This window comes from Staurois parvus, unplaced genomic scaffold (genome assembly GCF_062004578.1).
Source record: "Staurois parvus isolate SC_StPar_1 unplaced genomic scaffold, SC_StPar_1.0 ptg001011l, whole genome shotgun sequence".
Classification (NCBI taxonomy): domain Eukaryota; kingdom Metazoa; phylum Chordata; class Amphibia; order Anura; family Ranidae; genus Staurois; species Staurois parvus.
In genome coordinates, this window is record NW_028318807.1 from 1,199,705 (window position 1) to 1,224,351 (window position 24,647).

The following is a 24,647-nucleotide window of genomic DNA, read 5'->3' on the forward strand; positions in this document are numbered from 1 at the left end:
TGATCAGGGCCACTTGTGGTGCAATCAGGGCCACTTGTGGGTGATCAGGGCCACTTGTGGGCAATCAGGGACACTTGTGAGCGATCAATGCCACTTGTGGGCGATCAGGGACACTTTTGGGGCAATCAGGGCCACTAGTGGGCGATCAGGGACACTTGTGGGTGATCAGGGACACTTGTGGGGGTGATCAGGTGTCACTGAGGTGGAGGGCAATTCGCTACTACCTCTTCTTTGCTCTTTCTCTCACAGACAACTCCGTGTGAGGAGAAGAAGGCGGAAGCCGCACTATGCGGCTTTTGTTTAGACTAAGACTGTGTCCTTATTGGACACAGCTGATCACATGGTATAGGACCGATTTTCATTTTTTTTCAGGACTTTTATTGCTATCAGACAGGTTCCCTTTACTGAGACATTTGGGGTCTATTGGACCCCAGATCCCAATCTGACCATAAAAACATCCGATCAAACTAAGATCCGTTCGTTCTGATGCTTTCACAAGCTGGAAATGTCTTGTTTACATCTGAGTGACTCTGGAAGTGACACAATCCTCATTGCTTCTACATCCACGGGGGATCCTTTATCCAGATCACATCTCACCTCCTCATAGATTGTTAATAGGTTGGTCTGACAAGAACGATCTTTTCCCATAAATCCATGCTGGTTACTACTAATGATACTATGTTCATCAGCAAATTCTTGGATATGGTCCCTTATCATCCCTCCAATAGTTTACAAACTATTGATGTTAGGCTGACTGGCTTGGAGTTTCCAGATATGTATCTTGGCCCTTTCTGGAATACTGGAACCACGTTAGATTTTCACCAATCTGCTGCCACCATTCCGGTCAGTAAGCTTTCCTAAAGATGAGGAATGACAGTCTATCAATGACCTGCTAAATTCCTTGAGGACTCTCAGATGCAAGCCATCTGGTTCTGGTGATTCATTCATTTATTTTTTTAGACCTTCTAGTCTTGTAATGGACCGCTACACTGACCACTGATTAAAGGGAATCCTTCTCCCATTGGTCACCAATGTAAGGGATCCCTACACTGACCACTGATATAAGGGATCCTTCTCCCATTGGTCACCAATGTAAGGGATCACTACACTGACCACTGATATAAGGGATCCTTCTCCCATTGGTCACCAATGTAAAGGATCACTACACTGACCACCAGGGGCGAATTAACCATTTGGAAACTCGGGCACCGCCCGAGGGCCCGGGGTCAGTAGGGGGCCCCATAAGATGCCCCTGGTACCTTTTTCATAGGCTTTTTTGAGTTTGGGCAAGGACACAGGGGCCCCATGATCCCCTATCAGTTGTCAGTCTGTCCCTGCTGACCACTCATATAAGGGGGTTCTTCTCCCATTGGTCACCAATGTAAGGGATAAATACAATGACCACTGATATAAGGGGTCCTTCTCCCATTGGTCCCCAATGCAAGGGACCACTACACTGACCACTGATATAAGGGGTCCTTCTGCCATTGGTCACCAATGTAAGAGACCACTACACTGACCACTGATATAAGGGGTCCTTCTCCCATTGGTCACCAATATAAGGGACAAATACAATGACCACTTGGGATGATCTCTGGGTTTAGTGGTCGGAGAGTAGGGATGAGACGACAGTACAAACCAAACTTTTCCTGTTCCGGTCCCGTGTTTTGCAGGAGCCGATCATCACATGTAGAAGAGACATTTCTACCACTTCTATATATAACAGCTTCCTGCTCTCACTGGTGCCTGAGGAAGACATGGATGGGTACAGCGGCCACACCCCCAGGAATCAGTGATGTCATTGGGAATCCCTGCCATGTAAGGAAGGGGGGCGGGGATAGCAGTGACATCACTGACCAAATATGGTCACTGGTCACATTTGGGTAATGAGGTCCCACCATCCCTGTCCCTTCACTTATGTAGATGATGACAGTTTAGGGAGCTGTCATTGGGCTGGTGCTATTGTCGGGTACTATATACCCCATACTCATTCACATGGGGGGACGGTATATGGGGGCCCCTTGTTATTAAAGGGGGTTTCCAGAATCCAATAAGACCCCCACCCACAGATCCCCACACCCACCAGCCAAGGTGACAAGGAGCTATGCTTGGGGGAATCCTCCTGGTAAGGTGACCCCCCTGGTAAGGTGACCCCCATGTTGTGGACATGTGGCCTGGTATGGATCAGGAGGGGGGCACACTACAGCCCCCCTCTGCACTCTGTATGGTGGGCTGTATATGATATACTGCTGACCCCCGCACTCTGCGCCGTTATTGAAGGGTGTGAGGTGTCCCCGAGGAGCAATGTTCTATATTGAAGTTTGCCGTCATTGCACCGACACACACAATAGTTTTTGTTCAATAAATGTTTTATTATAATTTTACATTTAACAAGATTGAAGCATAAAAATCAGGAAACAGTAAAGGAAGAAATCCGATTGGTCAGGAAGATCCCTTGTCTGGAATGTGGGGGCGGAGTCATTATTATTGGTGTACAATACAATACACAACGTGTTCCATTATTATAACAAAGTATTGTAGAAAAGATCCCAACATAGAAAATGGGGGAAAGGAGGAAATAAAGGCGGATATGAAGGGGAATCTGTGTACGGGGAACACCTTAACAATCACCACCATTTTATTCTCCAGGGCCTCTGATGTCACACAATAGATGTTTGGGGGTTTATCTCATCTTCAGGACCAAAATCTGCATTTTCCCATGTGTGCAAAATCATGCAGAAACAGCTCTGGCAGTGAGAGGGTTAATGTGGGCTAGATGGGATCCCTCTGCTGGGGTGACATTAGAGCTCCCCCTAGCTGCATCCTGGTAATAACATTGCTGGGAGGTCTATTCATTTCTCTGCTCCATACTTCCCGTCTTTATAGAAACGTCTCCTGACATTTGGGGGTCTATTCATAGAATGTGTAGAACCATTCACCTGGTGAAAGTGCATGTCCATTCCTTAGCAGATCCGGAGAGGTAAGTGTGCATGGATGGGGTGTAGGTCAGTCCTTACCCTAGATGAAATCTCTCATACAGACACAATGGGACTCATGAGACTTTATAAAGAGGAACTCCAGAAAAACATCAATAAAGATCTTCCAATGTTTTCTTCCCAATCAGCGTAGAAATCATAAAACCCTCCCAGCAGGTGTACAAGGCCATGAAATCTCTCACAAAGTCCATCAATGGACAATTCCTGGACAACAATCACCGTGGGACAGAATTCTGAGCACAATGAGGAGGATCCAGCAGCGTCATCCATCTCCACGCGTTTCGTGGTGCAGCGCTCACTTCTTCAGGAGAAATGATTCCTGCTGATCAGAGTATACACCAATAATAAAACAAATGTCGGCAGGACCATCACTGGCTGGATGGAAAGTGGAGCAGGAAAGTGGCATCAGGTAAGTCTTCCCAGGAGTTCTGTGCTGGGCCAGCTCCCTTGTTTATGGCAGCCGGTGGACATGCTGGTGCTCGGGTCTATGACGCTTCCCACCTACCATGGTAAGCCAGCCCCCCCTCTGTGTTCTCACTGTATGCCCCCGGGTCTGCCCCTCCCCCCATGTGTACGCAGATTGCACAGAACACATCGGAAGATTTGATTGATGTGATTTTCTGGCGTTCCTCTTTATAAAGTCACATGACCATTCTGTCTGTATGAGAGATTGTATCTCCTGTCCATTCCTTCTCTGTGAATGGGGCTAAAACACCGATGTCATTAGGAGATTTGCTGAGCCGGGGGAATGTTTTCCATCATTACAGAACATTTCACACTCCATTTATATTCTTCTCCTGATATCAATGGCCAACCCGGTCCCACACTTCATCCATGTCTTTGGTGACCTCTGATCTCCTTATCAACTGTTTCTTCCATGATGAAGATCATCCATGGAGTATATCTGAGGTGTATATCAGGGTGTGCTTCTTCCCCACATGAGAGCTGGGATGTCAAGCAACATTTATATAGAAGACATTTCCCGCACTCAAGGCACTAATATACCTCCAGGGTTGTGTGGGACCCCTGATGTACAGGAAGACAGGACTTCAGTGACAAACAATTCCCTCACTTAGGACAGGAAAGTTGTTTCTTCCCCATGTGAGATCTCTGATGAATGGAAAGATTGAAGTTCCTTGAAAAACATTTCCCACACTCAGAACAGGAATATGGCTTCTCGCCCGTGTGAGATCTCTGATGTCTAGAAAGATGGTACTTCTGTGAAAAAAATTTCCCACACTCAGGACAGGAATATGGTTTCTCCCCTGTGTGAAATCTCTGATGTTTAGAAAGAATGGACGTATGTGAAAAACATTTCCCGCACTCAGGACAGGCATACGGCTTCTCCCCCTTGTGAGATCTCTGATGTCTGTAAAGATGGGACTTCACTGAAAAACATTTCCCACAATCAGGACAAGCATACGGCTTCTCCCCTGTGTGAGATCTCTGATGTTTGTAAAGATTAGACTTCTGTGTAAAACATTTTCCACAAACATGACAGGAATAACTTATTTCCCCTGTGTGAAGCCTTTCATGTGTGACAAGATGTGATTTTAATCCAAAACATTTCCCACACTCAGGACAGGAATATGGCTTCTCCCCCGTGTGAGATCTCTGATGTGTGTAAAGATGTGACTTCTGTGAAAAGCATTTCCCGCACTCAGAACAGCAATATGGCTTCTCCCCTGTGTGACATCTTTTATGAACTTTAAGATTGTATTTATAATGGAAACATTTTCCGCACTCAGCACAGGAATACGGCTTCTCCCCCGTGTGAGATCTTCTATGCAAATTAAGATGAGATTTATAATAGAACCACTTCCCGCACTCAGTACAGGAGAAGCTCTTCCCTGTTGGAAGGCCGGCCTGGTCCCGCACAGTCTGAGGTTCCTCAGGATACGAGGAATCCGATGGTCCATGTACACTGGGTGGTGCCGGATGGACATTGGAGGGAGCCGGGTTTTCTCCTGGACTATACTGTGTGATGTCCTCATCTTCTACTTTCCAGTCTGGAGACAAAGTGAGACAATCCTCGGAGGTTTTCCTCATCTCCCGGCCATGGACTAAAATACAAAGACAAAGAGGATTACTACACAGGAGCTGATTGGTTCCCCCAAACCAGGACTCCGCCCACATCAGGCAGCTGAGGGGATTATAGGACGAGGGTCCCCACCCCCTCTATCACTCATCACCATCTTCCCAACACAAGAAGTACTGCACTTCCTTATTTAGTCCATGATTTAGTCATGAAGAACAGCGGGGCTGAGCCCCACCAGAGGTCAGAGAGTGAGGATGGGGGGAGAACAACCAAGATGAAGACTGGACTGATCCTGAAGACCACCATCATTGGGGTATTGACTCCTCCCTCATTATCACTTTCTGTTTAAGGGTCCAAAGTTGGAGGATGTTATCACATTATTATCACCATGTAAAAGTCTGTGCTCCAATCACATCATCCGATATAAAATGTCCAGCTGGGAGGAAATGGGGGGAACAAAAGAGAATATATAGCAGAGGTATGCAATTTATAACAGAGTTGTGTTCAAAATAATAGCAGTGTGTTGAAAAAAGTGACTAAAGCTGAAAATCCTTCTAATACTTTTATTTCCATCCACACAAATGCATTGGGAACACGACACATTCTATTCCAAATCACAACATGAAGAAAAATATATCAAATTTGTGTTGTTCCTCTAAAAAAATGGAAGAAAAGTGAATATTAGACGGTTCAAAAAAATTGCAGTGTTTGTATTCTTCTTTACAAACTCAAACATTCACTATATAAACTGAGAAATGTTTGAAGATTTTGCTTTCCTTTGAATGACTTCATGAATATTTGGTTGTAGTCGCACTGTTTCTGAGAACTGCTGTACATCTGTGTTGCATGGAGTCACCCAACTTCTGGCCCCTGTGATCAGGTATTCCAGCCCAGGATGATTGGACCACATTCCACAGTTCTTCTCTATTTCTTGGTTTTGCCTCAGAAACGGCATTTTTGATGTCACCCCACAAGTTTTCTATTGGATGAAGATCCGGGGATTGGGCTGGCCACTCCATAACGTCCATCTTGTTGGTCTGGAACCAAGATGTTGCACGTTTACTGGTGTGTTTGGGGTCGTTGTCTTGTTGGAACACCCATTTCAAGGGCATTTCCTCTTCAGCATAAGGCAGCATGACCTCTTCAAGTATTCTGATGGATTCAAACTGATCCATGATCCCTGGTATGCGATAAATAGGCCCAACACTGCAGTATGAGAAACATCCCCATATCATGATGCTTGCACCACCATGCTTCACGGTCTTCACAGTGTACTGTGGCTTGAATTCAGTGTTTGGGGGTCGTCTGACAAACTGTCTCCGCCCACTAGACCCAAAAAGAATAATCTTACTTTCATCAGTCCACAAAATGTTGCGCCATTTCTCTTTAGGCCGGTCAATGTGCTCTTTGGCAGATTGTAACCTCTTCAGCACACGTCTTTTTTCCAACAGTGGGACTTTGCGGGGACTTCTTGCAGATAGCTTGGCTTCACATCGGCGTCTTCTATTTGTAACAGTCCTCACAGGGAACGTCACACCTTCTTTCATCTTCCTGGAGCTGATTGTTGGCTGAGTCCGCCCCATTTTGGCTATTCTTCTATCCATTCCAATGGTAGTTTTTCATTTTCTTCCACGTCTTTCAGGTTTTGATTGCCATTTTAAAGCATTTGCGATCATTTTAGCTGAGCAGCCGATCATTTTCTGTACTTCTTTATATGTTTTCCTCTCTCCAATCAACTTTTTAATCAAGGTACGCTGTTCTTCTGAACAATGTCTGGAACGACCCATTTTCCTCAGAATTTCACAGAGAAATGCACTGTAACCAGCATGTACAACATTTGCTGCCTTCCTTCCTTAAATAAGGGCAATAATTGCCACCTGTTTTTCAAAGAATGAATGACCTCACTAACAGAACTCCACACGGCTATTATATTGAACACGCCCCTTTCAGTGAGTGATTCAATGACACAGAATCAGCAGCATGCATGTCATGACTGTCGGGTCTGTTGGATTTCTATGACTCCACTACACCTGATAGGAAATTATTTGCCATGTAGAAATATCATTTCCACCAAAAACAGTGATTGATCCGGTTAGTGATGTCTGACTGCTAGTATTTTTAACACAACTGTAAATTATATAGTGCAGGGGTCAGGAGTATGTAATGTACAACATAGAGTATATAGTGCAGGGGTCAGGAGTATGTAATGTACAACATAGAGTATATAGTGCAGGGGTCAGGAGTATGTAATGTACAACATAGAGTATATAGTGCAGGGGTCAGGAGTATGTAATGTACAACAGAGTATATAGTGCAGGGGTCAGGAGTATGTTATGTACAACACAGAGTATATAGTGCAGGGGTCAGGAGTATGGAATGTGCAACATAGAGTATATAGTGCAGGGGTCAGGACTCATAATATTGGTACTCAGCAATCAGTAGAGCTTTTAATGTTTACTGTAGACAAGTTGCAGAGATCCCACACCGCTGCCTCCCATCTCCTGAGACTGCACTCAGTGACTTGGGTCTGAGACACTACAGACATATCCCTCCACCCGGCACAGCCAGCAGACAACAGAGCAAGGAACCCTGGGAGAAATGTTCTGTCAGAGATCTTACTAGACCCAGGAATGGGGAAGAAGACATTAGACACATACCACTGGTGCCTAGGTCTAGTAATGTTTACAGTGAAAATCAACATTTTGCTGCCAGCTGATCCCCAGAACCTCCATAAATCCAGTCTAGATACATAAATTGTGTCTGCAGCACAGAGAAGGAAGATTATCCGAGAGAAATCCAGGAATACAGGACGGGGAACACAGCTCAGGAAAGTGACCAGGGGATTACAGGCTGATATCACCCAGTCCCCGCCCTACTCTGGACCAATCAGTGAGCAGTATGGGTGGAGGAATGGATTTAGTGTTCATGACCCACCTGTGCTGATCTCTGTAGGAGTGTCCTCCTCTATAAATGTCCCCGTTATTCCATCCTCCTCCATAGACTGCTGATCATCCCTCACATACGCCTCTTCTTCTTCTGCTTTCACCTCAAATTCTATATTGATTGGATCTCCACTCTAAATCAAGGAAATGAGAAATTTTACAAAAAATATATAAGCTTACATGAAAAATCCACATATTTTCTCCTCAAGTCCATGTTCTAGATTCCCCATCCCACCAACCTTGTAATAGTGAGGGATGGTGTGACCTCCCTGTGTGGAATCCCGGGAATACAGAGGACGGGGACATCTCTCTGGTGGGTTCCTGGTATTAGGTGGCTCCATCATATCCTTGTGTCCTTCTGAAAACTCCTCCATCACTCCATACTCCTCATCCTCCTCTTTATACTCTTCTTTAACATCAATATTATCATCCCCGAGGATTCCACTCTGAAAGATATAATAAAACATTCATTGTAACAAACATGCTGTGTATAAATCACAACTACCAATAATTGTCATCATCTACCTGATGATGGTGAGGGATGGTGTGACCTTCCTGTGTGGAATCCCGGGAATACAGAGGATGGGGACATCTCTCTGGTGGGTTCCTGTAGCTGGATGACTCCACCATGGTGTCCTGGTACAGATATTTGTGTTCTTTTAGAAGCTCTGACTCCTCCATCCCCCCATCCTCATCCTCCTCCTCTTTTATCTCTTCTTTAACCTCAACTTTAGGATCTCTCAGGTTTCCACTCTGAATATATAATAAAAATGCCATCAATGGTAACAATGCAGATAATGTACAGATCCTAATGATACTATCAGTGATTGTTCCTCATCTACCTGATGATGGTGAGGGATGGTGTGACCTTCCTGTGTGGAATCCCGGGAATACAGAGGACGGGGACATCTCTCTGGTGGGTTCCCATGACTGGATCCATCTGTAGGAAACACACACACTGACTGAATCCATTGTTTCTATGTGTTTATCAGATGATGGGGGATCTAGGTGGATCCTCCGTACTGCTCTCTCCTTTACAATAAAGTCTCCTCTTACCCGGTGATGTGAGGGGCGGCTGATTGTCCATCATGACGTCCTTGTAGAGATCCTTGTGTCCTTCTAAATACTCCCACTCCTCCATGGAGAAATAGACAGTGACACCCTGACACCTTATAGGAACCTGACACACACAATGATACAGTCACCATCCAGACACATCCCTTGTCTGTTACTGGAGAATGTCCCAGAATTCCCGGCACCGCTCACCTCTCCTGTCAGCAGCTCCATCATCTTCTTGGTGACTTCTAGAATCTTCTGCATGTTTTGTCTCTCAGGGTTTAGGGAGTCACATGGAGGCACTGTGATGGTCATATGATCACCTGACTTCAGAAGAGGAAATCTCTGTATTGAGGAACCAATAGGAATATCATGTTAGACTCCCAGAATCCTCCTCACCTCTCCGGTCAGGTCTGTGTTTTATTAATAGAGATCAGAGTGATGTCATGTGACCTCCCAGAATCCTCCTCACCTCTCCGGTCAGATCTGTGTTTTATTAATAGAGATCAGAGTGATGTCATGTGACCTCCCAGAATCCTCCTCACCTCTCCGGTCAGGTCTGTGTGTTATTAATAGAGATGAGAGAGATGTCATGTGACCTCCCAGAATCCTCCTCACCTCTCCGGTCAGGTCTGTGTTTTATTATCAGAGATGAGAGCGATGTCATGTGACCTCCCAGAATCCTCCTCACCTCTCCGGTCAGGTCTGTGTTTTATTAATAGAGATAAGAGTGATGTCATGTGACCTCCCAGAATCCTCCTCACCTCTCCGGTCAGCAGGTAGATGATCTCCAGGGTGAGGTTTAGTATCTTCTCAGTCATGTGACTCCGGTCCTCCTCCATCCTCATTGGTGCCATCATGTGATCTATACAGGTCTCCTTGTAGACGGATAACTTTGGGAAATGAAAGTAAGAATGATTTGGATGGTATTGGTCACACAATAATAGGATGTGGATGTGAGGGGGGAATAGGAGGGTTGCTGGACATTGAAGAACTACTCCCCCCATGGGAAGACATTTTGTTTGGACTGTTTAGTGTTTACTACAATTTTGGGGTCCGGGGCCCCTTTTCTCTGTTGGGTTTGTTTGGTCTCTGAACTGGTTTTGATGAGTATTAGATCTGCGGACAAGGAATGATAAATCTGATCCTTCCTATGACTAGTTTGCTCTGAGGCAGTGCTGTGAGGTCAATGTCGGCTCATCATGCAGGGATGGTCACTTTACATCACCCGACGCCCGGGACATGTAGTTCTGGGGGCCGGGCAAGTATTGTGTTTAATCTTTATCCCTGCTGAGGGCAAGCCGCAGGGCTCTCCTTTCAGGTGCCAGCCTCATCCACCCCGTGTGTGTGAACCTTTGCTATACCTACTATGCTTCCCCGGCTCTGCTTGCCCATCTGTGGGCCCGGGTCAGCGGGTGTCGGAGGGTAGAGGGGACGGAGGAGAGTGGACACATTCACTCCCTTCTTGTCCTGACCCAGAAGTGATGTTATGACAGATTTCCCGACCATTGAGGCCAGCAAAGAATGTAATGCGGTGCGATGTGCACTACATTACATCCAATGGAGTACAGGGGAGACATTGGGGGTCTTTTAGACCCTGGATGTCTCAATAAAGAGAACCTGTCATCAAAAGTCATCACATAGAAGACTTTGTCCCCTTAAGTAAAAATGTTTTTTTTAATTGTAAACAATTAAAGTTACACCCAAGTACATAACTCCTCCCCTTAAAACATTTTGAGGCTCCCCACCCCCACATATATGCACGCCCAAACATAAGAGCACACGCTGTAGCGCTTACACGTGATAACATTGATTGTGATACACGTTACATATCGCCGGTCACACCAGAATGAGAGGATAATTCTAGGAGCAGACCTCCTCCGTACTCTATACTGATGACCTAGAAGGGGCTATAAATGTGTCCCCTATAGATAATACCGGGGACTAAAGGTTGTCACCATTTCAGCACACACAACTTAAGGTTTGACATGTTGGATATCTATTTACTCGCTGCAACCTCGGCTTTTATATTTTTACACATAAATGGGTCATTTATTGCTTTTTGTGCCCTGAAATCAGCTTAAGTGTATTTTTTAATTAAATTTGGCATTTCCTAGACTTTGTAATAATATTTTGTGACATAAAAAATTAGAACTGACACTATTTTATTCTCTAAAGTCTCTACTTTCAGAAAATCGATATTTTGGGGGTTTTCTGTCATCTTCAGGATAAAATAATTTTTAAATGTGCAAAAAAGGCTCTGGGAGTGAAAGGGAGAAAGGATAAGCAGGACACTCCCCTTTCCTGAGGAGCAGCCAATCGGTTCTCATTACACTGCAAGGTCTCTCCCCTCCCTGCTAGTCCCCGGGTGCGGTGCTGGAGACAGGCGGGGGAGGGGGAGATAAACAGAACAATGTTACACATATAAGTTGCTATAAAGCCCCTTTCATTTTTTTAAAGCCACAAACATTCCTAAAAGAGCCTCAGATTTATATACATTTGTTGTAAATAGGAAATAACATCTTATTACCTCCTCTGCTGCAACTTCAACCAACGTCTCCTCTATACTTCTTCCCGCCTCACCTCTCATCTGGAACTTCCTGTCTGTACCCGACATCACTTCCTGTCTGTACCTGACATCACTTCCTGTCTGTACCTGACATCACTTCCTGTCTGCATTCCATAGAGACTTCCTGTGTGAGTATAGGTGAGATCCCCACCTTGTGGAGTTCAGAGGAACTGCAGCCCCGAGATCCATCCCATAATCCCCCTTCCTGTATAATATGTACCTTACAGGGATACTACGGGAGATGAAACATTACTGAATAAAGGAAGAAGAAATAAATGTAACTCTTATGTAACCAACTGTTCAACAAACATCTCTTATTACATATAGAAAAGTCTTACAAACACAGAACACAAAATACAAATGTATAGCTAATGAGAGCGATCCCGCCAAACCTGATCCTTCTGGGGGGGACAATGCAAAAATATATATCAATCCACTCATAATGACATCATCTTCTGGGAGTGTCTGCACATCCATCCATTTCATACACATTTCATGTCTCAGCAGATCTCCTGCAGGGTATTAGCTCCCATTTCCCTTCCTATGTCTCGGCAGATCTCCTGCAGCCTATTAGCTCCCATTTCCCTTTCTATGTCTCGGCAGATCTCCTGCAGCCTATTAGCACCCATTTACCTTTCTATGTCTCAGCGGATCTCCTGCAGCCTATTAGCACCCATTTCCCTTTCTATGTCTCAGCAGATCTCCTGCAGCCTATTAGCACCCATTTCCCTCTCTATGTCTCAGCAGATCTCCTGCAGCCTATTAGCACCCATTTCCCTCTCTATGTCACACATTACAACAAGCAGGCACAAAGGTAAATGTAAAATAAAAGCAGAGAGGGAGAGAAGGCTGATAAAGCAGCTCATCGATGAGAGGTACATAAGAACATACAATGTCAATACAAAACAGTGACATGGCCATCAATCACAAACGATCGGAGCAGACAGATCGGTGTCATAGGTGTCCCGTGGGTCCTGAACTGCCTCCAGCACAGGGACAGTAGCAGGGTGTAATGCAGGTAGGTACTCCAACTTTCTCATTTCTGCTCTGACCTTCATCAGTGCCGGTAACATGGGGGACATAGAAGACAGCCAATGCATGGGAATGGTTCTCCTGGCTGCCCTCATGTAGGTGGAAAGTTTCCTCGCACATTTAGAGACCCAAAAAGGTAGACCCAACAGGAAGTAAATGGGCTCAAAAGGGACAGGAGCCCACAGAAGTAACCACAATGGGGTAAGGACCTCCTCCAAAAGGGCGCAATGGACCGCCAATCCCAAAAAATGTGGAAAAGAGTGTCAGTTTCCGTCCCACAACACCAGCAAACAGAAGAAACATTCAGGTTACAATCATGGAGAACCTCAGGGGTCCGATACCAAAACATTGGGGTCTTAGAAGGATTTTCTGTATACATTACACACACAGAAGATTTAGAAGAGGCCTCCCAAATCCTACTCCATTGATCCAACCCAATATCACATTGAAGGAAACGGGACCATTTACACATATAAAGGGGAGAACCAATAGAAAAAGGGCGACATCTACAAGCAATGTATACGTAGCGGAAATGATGTCCCGGTGGTGTGGGCCTTGGATGCAGATATGATCTAAAGGGGTAGGTTGTTCAAGAGTCAGAGAAGAGACTTTGGAGGTAAAAATGTGTTGTATCTGTAGATAAACAAAATACTGATGGGGTGGAATGCGAGCAGCTTTTTGAATGTCAGGGAAGGATTTAAGGTTGTGAATTACGGGATTGACCAAATGTTGCAATTGGAATAGATAAGCCTCAGCCCAAGGAGGGACTCGACCAATGGCCAGACTATCTGGGAGACTTGGATTAAAAATGATGTTGGTCAAGGGGGAACACTTAGAGCCTAGGATGAATCTAACCCTACACCTCCTCCATATAGACAACATAAACTGCATGGGTCCTAATATGAGAGGAGAGGTAGTGCGGGCTGTGACAAAATAAGTCCCCCTCATTCCCTCTTTACACCAAGTCATGGCCAGACGTGCACGCCTCGGTTAGCTAGTCGCTGTGGCCGTGTGCATGTGGGTGGGATCCATGACAACCTCAGATGACTCCTCTGTCATCCAATAAAGCTGATGGACCTCTGATGTCTTCCTTGTTCTACGATGAAGCTGATGGACCTCTGATGTCTACCTTGTCCTCTGATGAAGTTGATGGACCTCTGATGACTCCCCTGTCCTCCAATAAAGCTGATGGAACTCTGATGTCTCCCTTGTCCTACGATGAAGCTGATGGACCTCTGATATCTCCCCTGTCCTCTGATGAAGCTGATTGACCTTTGATTTCTCCTCTGTCCTCTGATGAAGCTAATGGACCTCTGATGTCTCCAACGAGGCTGATGGACTTCTGATGTCTGGCTATCCTCTGATGAAGCTGATGGACCTCTGATGACTCCCCATGTTCACTAATGTCCCACCCCTCTAACTGGCATCACCCCCTGTGCCGATCCTAGGTGTGCCTGGAGGAGAGCAGAAGAATGACTCTGTTGTGTCAGACTTCTCCCTTCTAACCGCCGACACCACAAGCCCAATAGGCAAACACTGTACCCAACTGATGCTTAAAAGCTACTTTCCAAGGTAGAGCTATTCCCTCCCACACCATGCAATATAGAGGCCTGAATACGCATGCGCGTGCCCGTATGGCACCAGTAACTTCAGTCTCTTGGTAACAGGATGAATGTTGGGGTCTTCAGCGAGACACTTTCATTGGTGCACTTACACTCCTATGGTAAAGTATCATTGTAATCCCGTGGCAGGATTTGTATAGCAAAGCAAACACTGTGTCTGTATAGCAGAGCCATCTACACAACCCAGTGCCTGGTGAGTATGGGAGAAGTGTCATGTCTCTGTGTGCCGTGTTCCTGTCATCTGCCAGGGGGCAAAATCCCTCTCACCAGATCCTGGGACTAAGGCCCAAACCATGGTCCTGGAAATGACCGGCTCCTGTGGTCACCTCACGATGAGCCCTTCACACTGTCGGTGTAGGCACTGTACTGTAGGCCACATCTCTCAGGTTGGATGTTCCCTGACTGATGCGGATACCTAAACATGGAGTGAACTGACCCTGAGCACTTCTCTGCCAGGTCCAGACTGTCTCCTGCCACATGCAGACTGCCTCCCCTCAGGAAAAACAAGATGGAGTCCTTCACTCTGCTCTCACTAAGCATGCTGGTCTCTGTAGTTCCATCCCTCATATCAGCCTATTAGGCCATTTCTATTTAGGACTGGATATTCCACAATGCTTTGCAGCTGCACCTCCTGCTTGAGAAAGTCCCTGTCATTGGCTCCTTTAATATCTCTTCTGATTGGCTCTCTCTGTATTAAGGTCTGAGAGGAGAAGGGAGGGGCTGAAATCCCTGACTGCCTTGTGTGTATCCAGTGCAAGTGTCAGAATTCACAGGAGATGCCAGTCAGCAGGTTACAGCAGTCACAGATAGGAGTCATTTCCTCCCCTACACAAGGATCTACAGTCCATACACACCCAGCACAAGGCCGGGGCCACACTACCAGACGCTTCTCGGGGCTGCAGTTCCTCTGAGCTCCACAAGGTGGGGATCTCACTTCTACCCAGACAGGAAGTCTCTATGGAACACAGGAAGTGGTGTAAGGGACAGACAAGAAGTGATGTCAGACATAGACAGGAAGTGATGTCAGGTCAGACAAGAAGTTCCGGGTGAGAGCTGATTTGGGAGGAAGCAGAGAGGAGACGTTGCTGGAAGTGGCAGCAGAGGAGGTAATGAGATGTTATTTCCTATTTACACCCATTAACCCCATCATGTCCGTCCTCTTCCTCCATAGTCACATCCGTCCTCTTCCTCCATAGTCACGTCCGTCCTCTTCCTCCATAGTCACGTCCATCCTCTTCCTCCATAGTCACTTTTGTCCTCTTCCTCCATACTCATGTCCATCCTAGTTCCTCCATAGTCATGTCTGTTTTCTTCCTCCATAGTCATGTCCGTTCTCTTCCTCCATAGTCATGTCTGTCCTCTTCCTCCATAGTCACGTCCGTCGTCTTCCTCCATAGTCACGTCCATCCTCTTCCTCCATAGTCACTTTTGTCCTCTTCCTCCATACTCATGTCCATCCTAGTTCCTCCATAGTCATGTCCGTTCTCTTCCTCCATAGTCATGTCTGTCCTCTTCCTCCATAGTCATGTCCGTCCTCTTCCTCCATAGTCATGTCCGTCCTCTTCCTCCATAGTCATGTCCGTCCTCTTCATCCATAGTCATGTCTGTCCTCTTCCTCCATAGTCATGTCCGTCCTCTTCCTCCATAGTCATGTCCGTCCTCTTCATCCATAGTCATGTCTGTCCTCTTCCTCCATAGTCATGTCCGTCCTCTTCCTCCATAGTCACTGTGACGTCTTTTATCTCCAGCAGATGATGATACACACATATATAGTGTGGGAACCCAGATTAACCCCTTCAGGGGCAGAACATTCCCCCACATCCGGGGCCGGAACATTCTCCTCATTGTGGAGAGGTGTCCCCTTCTGACCTCATCAGTCTATACTAATGGATTATACCACTTTTATAAGTGGCAGGGGATGGAGAATCCTATGACATCACACTGACCTCGCAGCTCCTCCCCCCAATGTCCCTCCATCCAGAATCAGAGAATCCTATGACATCACACTGACCTCACAGCTCCTCTCCCAATGTCCCTCCATCCAGAGTCAGAGAATCCTATGACATCACACTGACCTCACAGCTCCTCTCCCAATGTCCCTCCATCCAGAGTCAGAGAATCCTATGACATCACACTGACCTCACAGCTCCTCCCCCCAATGTCCCTCCATCCAGAGTCAAGTGGGGCTATAATAAATGGAGACCTTAATGGAGAGGTGAGGAGGATTCTGGGAATATCATTTGATGTGACTATTTGTGTTCAGATGTAGAGTTTTCCTCCTGTGAAGTCTGGAGATCATATGACATCACATTGCCTCCACCTCCCTCCCTGATAGAAGAGAGAAAGAAGAAGAAGATTCTAGAAGTCACCAGAGAGATCACTGAGCTGCTGACAGGAGAGGTGAGCGGTGCCGGGAATTCTGGGACATTCTCCAGTAACAGACAAGGGATGTGTCTGGATGGTGACTGTATCATTGTGTGTGTCAGGTTCCTATAAGGTGTCAGGGTGTCACTGTCTATTTCTCCATGGAGGAGTGGGAGTATTTAGAAGGACACAAGGATCTCTACAAGGACGTCATGATGGACAATCAGCCGCCCCTCACATCACCGGGTAAGAGGAGACTTTATTGTAAAGGAGAGAGCAGTACGGAGGATCCACCTAGATCCCCCATCATCTGATAAACACATAGAAACAATGGATTCAGTCAGTGTGTGTGTTTCCTACAGATGGATCCAGTCATGGGAACCCACCAGAGAGATGTCCCCGTCCTCTGTATTCCCGGGATTCCACACAGGAAGGTCACACCATCCCTCACCATCATCAGGTAGATGATGACAATTATTGGTAGTTGTGATTTATACACAGCATGTTTGTTACAATGAATGTTTTATTATATCTTTCAGAGTGGAATCCTCGGGGATGATAATATTGATGTTAAAGAAGAGTATAAAGAGGAGGATGAGGAGTATGGAGTGATGGAGGAGTTTTCAGAAGGACACAAGGATATGATGGAGCCACCTAATACCAGGAACCCACCAGAGAGATGTCCCCGTCCTCTGTATTCCCGGGATTCCACACAGGAAGGTCACACCATCCCTCACCATCATCAGGTAGATGAGGAACAATCACTGATAGTATCATTAGGATCTGTACATTATCTGCATTGTTACCATTGATGTCATTTTTATTATATATTCAGAGTGGAAACCTGAGAGATCCTAAAGTTGAGGTCAAAGAAGAGATAAATGAGGATGGGGGAATGGAGGAGTCAGAGATTCAAGAAGGACACAAAGATCTGTACCAGGACACCATGGTGGAGTCATCCAGCTATAGGAACCCACCAGAGAGATGTCCCCGTCCTCTGTATTCCCGGGATTCCACACAGGAAGATCACACCATCCCTCACTATTACAAGGTTGGTGGGATGGAGCATCTAGAACATGGACTCATGGAGACAATGTGTGGAGTTCTTTTATTTGACCTTACATCTTACAGATGACATTTTCTCTCATTTCCTTGATTTAGAGTGGAGATCCAATCGATATAGAATTTGAGGTGAAATCAGAAGAAGAAGAGGCGTATGTGAGGGATGATCAGCAGTCTATGGAGGAGGATGGAATAACGGGGACATTTATAGAGGAGGACACTCCTACAGAGATCAGCACAGGTGGGTCATGAACACTAAATCCATTCCTCCACCCATACTGCTCACTGATTGGTCCAGAGTAGGGCGGGGACTGGGTGATATCAGCCTGTAATCCCCTGGTCACTTTCCTGAGCTGTGTTCCCCGTCCTGTATTCCTGGATTTCTCTCGGATAATCTTCCTTCTCTGTGCTGCAGACACAATTTATGTATCTAGACTGGATTTATGGAGGTTCTGGGGTTCAGCTGGCAGCAAAATGTTGATTTTTCCTATAAGCATTGCATAATGTAGGCACCCAGGACATGTGACTGGGGTCTCCTGCCTTGTGCCTGACTCTTCCAGGGGACCTTCTCTGTTATCTGCTGGCTGTGCCGGGTGGAGGGATATGTCTGTAGTGTCTCAGACCCAAGTCACTGAGTGCAGTCTCAGGAGATATTGTATATATATTGTACCTTACATACTCCTGACCCCTGCACTATATACTCTATGTTGTGCATTACATACTCCTGTCCCCTGCACTATATACTCTAGGATGTACATTACATACTCCTGACCCCTGCACTATATACTCTAGGATGTACATTATAAACTCCTGACCCCTGCACTATATACTCTATGTTGTACATTCCATACTTCGGACCCCTGCACTATATACTCTATTTTGTACATTACATACTCCTGACCCCTGCACTATATACTCTACGTTGTACATTACATACTCCTGAACCCTGCACTATATACTCTATTTTGTACATTACATACTCCTGACCCCTGCACTATATACTCTACGTTGTACATTACATACTCCTGACCCCTGCACTATATACTCTGTTGTACATTACATACTCCTGACCCCTGCACTAAATACTCTGTGTTGTACATTACATACTACTGACCCCTGCACTATATACTCTATGTTGTACATTACATACTCCTGACCTCTGCACTATATACTCTGTTGTATATTACATACTCCTGACCCCTGCACTATATACTCTATGTTGTACATTACATACTCCTGACCCCTGCACTATATACTCTATGTTGTACATTACATACTCCTGACCCCTGCACTATATACTATATGCTGTACATTACATCTTCCTGACCCCTGCACTATATACTCTGTTGTACATTTTATACTCCTGACCCCTGCACTATATACTCTGTTGTACATTCCATACTCCTGACCCCTGCACTATATACTCTATGTTGTACATTACATCCTCCTGACCCCTGCACTATATACTCTATGTTGTACATTACATACTCCTGACCCCTGCACTATATACGCTATGTTGTACATTACATACTCCTGACCCCTGCACTATATACTATATGCTGTACATTACATCTTCCTGACCCCTGCACTATATACTCTGTTGTACATTACATACTCCTGACCCCTGCACTATATACTCTATGTTGTACATTACATACTCCTGACCCCTGCACTATATACTCTATGTTGTACATTACATCCTCCTGACCCCTGCACTATATACTGTATGTTGTACATTACATACTCCTGACCCCTGCACTATATACTCTATGTTGTACATTACATACTCCTGACCCCTGCACTGTATACTCTATGTTGTACATTACATACTCCTGGCCCCTGCACTGTATACTCTATGTTGTACATTACATACTCCTGACCCCTGCACTATATACTCTATGTTGTACATTACATACTCCTGACCCCTGCACTATATACTCTATGTTGTACATTACATACTCCTGACCCCTGCACTATATACTCTATGTTGTACATTACATACTCCTGACCCCTGCACTATATACTCTATGTTGTACATTACATACTCCTGACCCCTGCACTATATACTCTATGTTGTACATTACATACTCCTGACCCCTGCACTATATACTCTATGTTGTACATTACATACTCCTGGCCCCTGCACTGTATACTCTATGTTGTACATTACATACTCCTGACCCCTGCACTATATACTCTATGTTGTACATTACATACTCCTGACCCCTGCACTATATACTCTATGTTGTACATTACATACTCCTGACCCCTGCACTATATACTCTATGTTGTACATTACATACTCCTGACCCCTGCACTGTATACTCTATGTTGTACATTACATACTCTCGACCCCTGCACTATATACTCTGTTGTACATTACATACTCCTGACCCCTGCACTATATACTCTATGCTGTACATTACATACTCCTGACCACTGCACTATATACTCTATGTTGTACATTACATACTCCTGACCCCTGCACTATATACTCTATTTTGTACATTACATACTCCTGACCCCTGCACTATATACTCTATGTTGTACATTACATACTCCTGACCCCTGCACTATATACTCTATGTTGTACATTACATACTCCTGACCCCTGCACTATATACTCTGTTGTACATTACATACTCCTGACCCCTGCACTATATCCTCTATGTTGTACGTTACATACTCCTGACCCCTGCACTATATACTCTGTTGTACATTCCATAGTCCTGACTTCTGCTCTCCCCCTCCCCGCACTGCTATATATACACATAATATGGATTCTCTTTTGTTCCCCCCCCTTCCTCCCAGCTGGACATTTTATATCGGATGATGTGATTGGAGCACAGACTTTTACATGGTGACAATAATGTGATAACATCCTCCAACTTTGGACCCTTATCCTCCTCCAACTGTGTTGGGCCTCTCTATACGGCTGAGCTGTCTCACACATGTGGTATCGCCATACTCAGGAGGAGTAGCAGAATGTGTTTTGGGGTGTAGTTACAAGTATGCCTGTGCCAGGTGTGAGAAATCACTTGTTAATATGACAACTTTGTGAAAAAAATATTTTATTTACTTTCTTCAGGATCCAAAGAATTGTGAGAAAACATTACAGCTTCAAAAACTCCTCATACTTCTTACTAATTACCTTGGAATGTCTACTTTTCAAAAGGGTCATTTGGGGGATATCTGTACCGTCCTGACATTTGGGGGATCTGTACTGTCCTGACATTTGGGGGATCTGTACTGTCCTGACATTTGGGGGATATCTGTACCATCCTGACTAGAGATGAGCGAATCGAAGTAGGCGAAGTGGAATTCGAGTCGAATATCGGAAAATTCGAATTTGATTTTCGAATCCGAAAAATAGCCTACTTCGGACGCGCGAATCGAAATTTTTCCTAAAATGGCGGCGGACATGTGCGGCGACGGAGCGGGGATGTCTGGGAAGGCGCGCAGACAAGGCGCGCTGACCCATAATGCATTCCTTAATGACATGTGATCGCATCAGCCAATCAGCAGCCAGCCAGCCAGCACTGTGTAATGGTCGACTATAAATAGCGGCCATTTTGGAATTCTTCATTTGCCTCCAGTCATTCAAGAGAGGCAGACCGCTCTGTATTAGGGACAGAGTTAGGGCCACAGAAACGTTACTTGGGGACAGAGAAACGTTACTTAGGGACAGAGAAGCATTACTCAGGGACACAGAATTGTAAATGAGGGCCACAGAATCGTTACTTAGGGACAAAGAAACGCTAGTTAGGGCCACAGAATTGTTACTCAGGGACAGACAGAATTGTTACTGAGGGCCACAGAATTGTTACTTAGGGCCACAGAAACGTTAGTTAGGGCCAGAGAATTGTTACTCAGGGACAGACACAGAATTGTTACTGAGGGCCACAGAACTGTTACTTAGGGCCACAGAAACGTTACTCAGGGACAGACAGAATTGTTACTGAGTGCCAGAGAATTGTTACTTAGGGCCACAGAAACGTTAGTTAGGGCCACAGAATTGTTACTCAGGGACAGACACAGAATTGTTACTGAGGGCCACAGAACTGTTACTTAGGGCCACAGAAACGTTATTAGGGCCACAGAATTGTTACTCAGGGACAGACAGAATTGTTACTGAGTGCCAGAGAATTGTTACTTAGGGCCACAGAAATGTTAGGGCCACAGAATTGTTACTCAGGGACAGACACAGAATTGTTACTGAGGGACACAGAACTGTTACTTAGGGCCACAGAAACGTTACTCAGGGACACAGAATTGTTACTGAGGGCCACAGAACCGTTACTTAGGGCCACAGAATTGTTACTCAGGGACAGACACAGAATTGTTACTCATGGACACAGAATTGTTACTGAGGGCCACAGAACCGTTACTTAGGGCCACAGAAACGTTACTCAGGGACACAGAATTGTTACTGAGGGCCACAGAACCGTTACTTAGGGCCACAGAATTGTTACTCGGACAGACACAGAATTGTTACTGAGGGACACAGAATTGTTACTGAGGGCCACAAAACCGTTACTTAGGGCCACATAAACGTTAATCAGGGACACAGAATTGTTACTGAGGGCCACAGAACCGTTACTTAGGGCCACATAAACATTAATCAGGGACACAGAATTGTTACTGAGGGACACAGAACCGTTACTTAGGGCCACAGAAACGTTAATCAGGGACACAGAATTGTTACTGAGGGACACAGAACCGTTACTTAGGGCCACAGAATTGTTACTCAGGGACAGACACAGAATTGTTTCTTGAGGGACACAGAATTGTTACTGAGGGCCACAGAACCGTTACTTAGGGCCACAGAATTGTTACTCAGGGACACAGAATTGTTACTGAGGGCCACAGAACTGTTACTTAGGGCCACAGAATTGTTACTCGGACAGACACAGAATTGTTACTCAGGGACACAGAATTGTTACTGAGGGCCACAGAACCGTTACTTAGGGCAACAGAATTGTTACTCAGGGACAGACACAGAATTGTTGCTGAGGGACACAGAATTGTTACTGAGGGCCACAACCGTTACTTAGGGCCACAGAATTGTTACTCAGGGACACAGAATTGTTACTCAGGGACAGACACAGAATTGTTACTGAGGGACACAGAATTGTTACTGAGGGACACAGAATTGTTACTGAGGGCCACAGAACCGTTACTTAGGGCCACATAAACGTTAATCAGGGACACAGAATTGTTACTGAGGGCCACAGAACCGTTACTTAGGGCCACATAAACGTTAATCAGGGACACAGAATTGTTACTGAGGGCCACAGAACCGTTACTTAGGGCCACAGAATTGTTACTCAGGGACACAGAATTGTTACTGAGGGCCACAGAACTGTTACTTAGGGCCACAGAATTGTTACTCGGACAGACACAGAATTGTTACTCAGGGACACAGAATTGTTACTGAGGGCCAAAGAACCGTTACTTAGGGCCACAGAAACGTTACTCAGGGACACAGAATTGTTACTGAGGGCCACAGAACCGTTACTTAGGGCCACAGAAACGTTAATCAGGGCCACAGAATTGTTACTCAGGGACAGACACAGAATTGTTACTAAGGGCCACAGAACTGTTACTTAGGGCCACAGAATTGTTACTCGGACAGACACAGAATTGTTACTCAGGGACACAGAATTGTTACTGAGGGCCACAGAACCGTTACTTAGGGCCACATAAACGTTAATCAGGGACACAGAATTGTTACTGAGGGCCACAGAACCGTTACTTAGGGCCACAGAATTGTTACTCAGGGACAGACACAGAATTGTTACTGAGGGACACAGAATTGTTACTGAGGGCCACAGAACCGTTACTTAGGGCCACAGAAACGTTAATCAGGTACACAGAATTGTTACTGAGGGCCACAGAACCGTTACTTAGGGCCACAGAATTGTTACTCAGGGACACAGAATTGTTACTGAGGGCCACAGAACTGTTAGTTAGGGCCACAGAATTGTTACTCGGACAGACACAGAATTGTTACTCAGGGACACAGAATTGTTACTGAGGGCCACAGAACTGTTACTTAAGGCCACAGAATTGTTACTCGGACAGACACAGAATTGTTACTCAGGGACACAGAATTGTTACTGAGGGCCACAGAACCGTTACTTAGGGCCACAGAATTGTTACTCAGGGACAGACACAGAATTGTTACTCAGGGACACAGAATCGTTGAATTAAAGAGTATGTCAGACAACACGCAGAGGAGTGGCAGAGGAGGCAATGTTTTAGGAGCAAGCAGACGTGGCAGCAGAGGAAGGGGTCGAGGCAGCACTATTCGCAGCCAGAGGCCAGTGCTCCCGGTGTCATCCAGCGGTCGTGTCTCCACCGACAACCCTGCCGTCATCGATTGGTTGGCTCGGTCGTCTTCCTCTTCCCAGGTCACCTCTGACACCTACAGCCAACGGTCGGTGGGTACGTCAGACACAACCGTTAGTTGGCATGGCCCGGGAGCAAGCCCACTGAAATCACGTGTCCTCTACCTGCCCCTGTCCTTTGCTGTTCCCTCACCAAGTGAAGTATCGCATGCTGTGGGCTCAGCCCCACTGTACAGTGAGGAAGAGCTAACAGAGGGCGGTCAGGAACGGGGGGAGACATCGGCCTTTTCAGCAGCCAGGCGAACAAGTACTGGCGAGGAGAGTGGCTCGGTAGCCGGTCTAGAGACAGGTCTGTCTCCTGACCCAGACGCAGCCGAGGGGGCTAGTAGTGAGGCGGAGACCCTACTTGATGATGAGGAGGTTGATCGCACTTGGCTGCCTCGTCGTCATCAGGCAATTTCTTCCGCATCATCAGGAAAAGAGGGTGCCAGCTTGGCAGCGAGCGAAACAGTCGGTGGGTTGCCCAGGAGGCAGCAGGGTCGCATCAGTGTCAGTGGAGCCAAACGGCCACGGAGTAGAGCACCAGCTCCACTGCAGCCTACCACCATGGCCAGTA

General features: G+C 45.9%; 2 protein-coding genes across 2 annotated transcripts; one reads left to right on the top strand and one right to left on the bottom strand.

The window, feature by feature from the left end:
- Positions 1-3,548: 3,548 nt before the first annotated feature.
- Positions 3,549-10,842, bottom strand: LOC149441238 (uncharacterized). The gene is made up of 3 exons (XM_089657610.1): positions 10,831-10,842; positions 9,055-9,156; positions 3,549-5,138 (listed from the first exon to the last, which is right to left on the bottom strand). The coding sequence occupies exons 1-3, from the start codon at positions 10,840-10,842 to the stop codon at positions 4,065-4,067; spliced, it is 1,188 nt and encodes a 395-aa protein (XP_089513736.1). The 3' UTR covers positions 3,549-4,064.
- A 5,571-nt stretch (positions 10,843-16,413) lies between these two features.
- LOC149441239 (uncharacterized) lies at positions 16,414-18,093 on the top strand. The gene is made up of 4 exons (XM_089657612.1): positions 16,414-16,470; positions 17,159-17,365; positions 17,455-17,670; positions 17,781-18,093. Exons 1-4 carry the CDS (start codon positions 16,414-16,416, stop codon positions 17,931-17,933), a joined length of 633 nt encoding a protein of 210 aa, XP_089513738.1. The 3' UTR covers positions 17,934-18,093.
- The last annotated feature ends 6,554 nt before the right edge of the window (positions 18,094-24,647 follow it).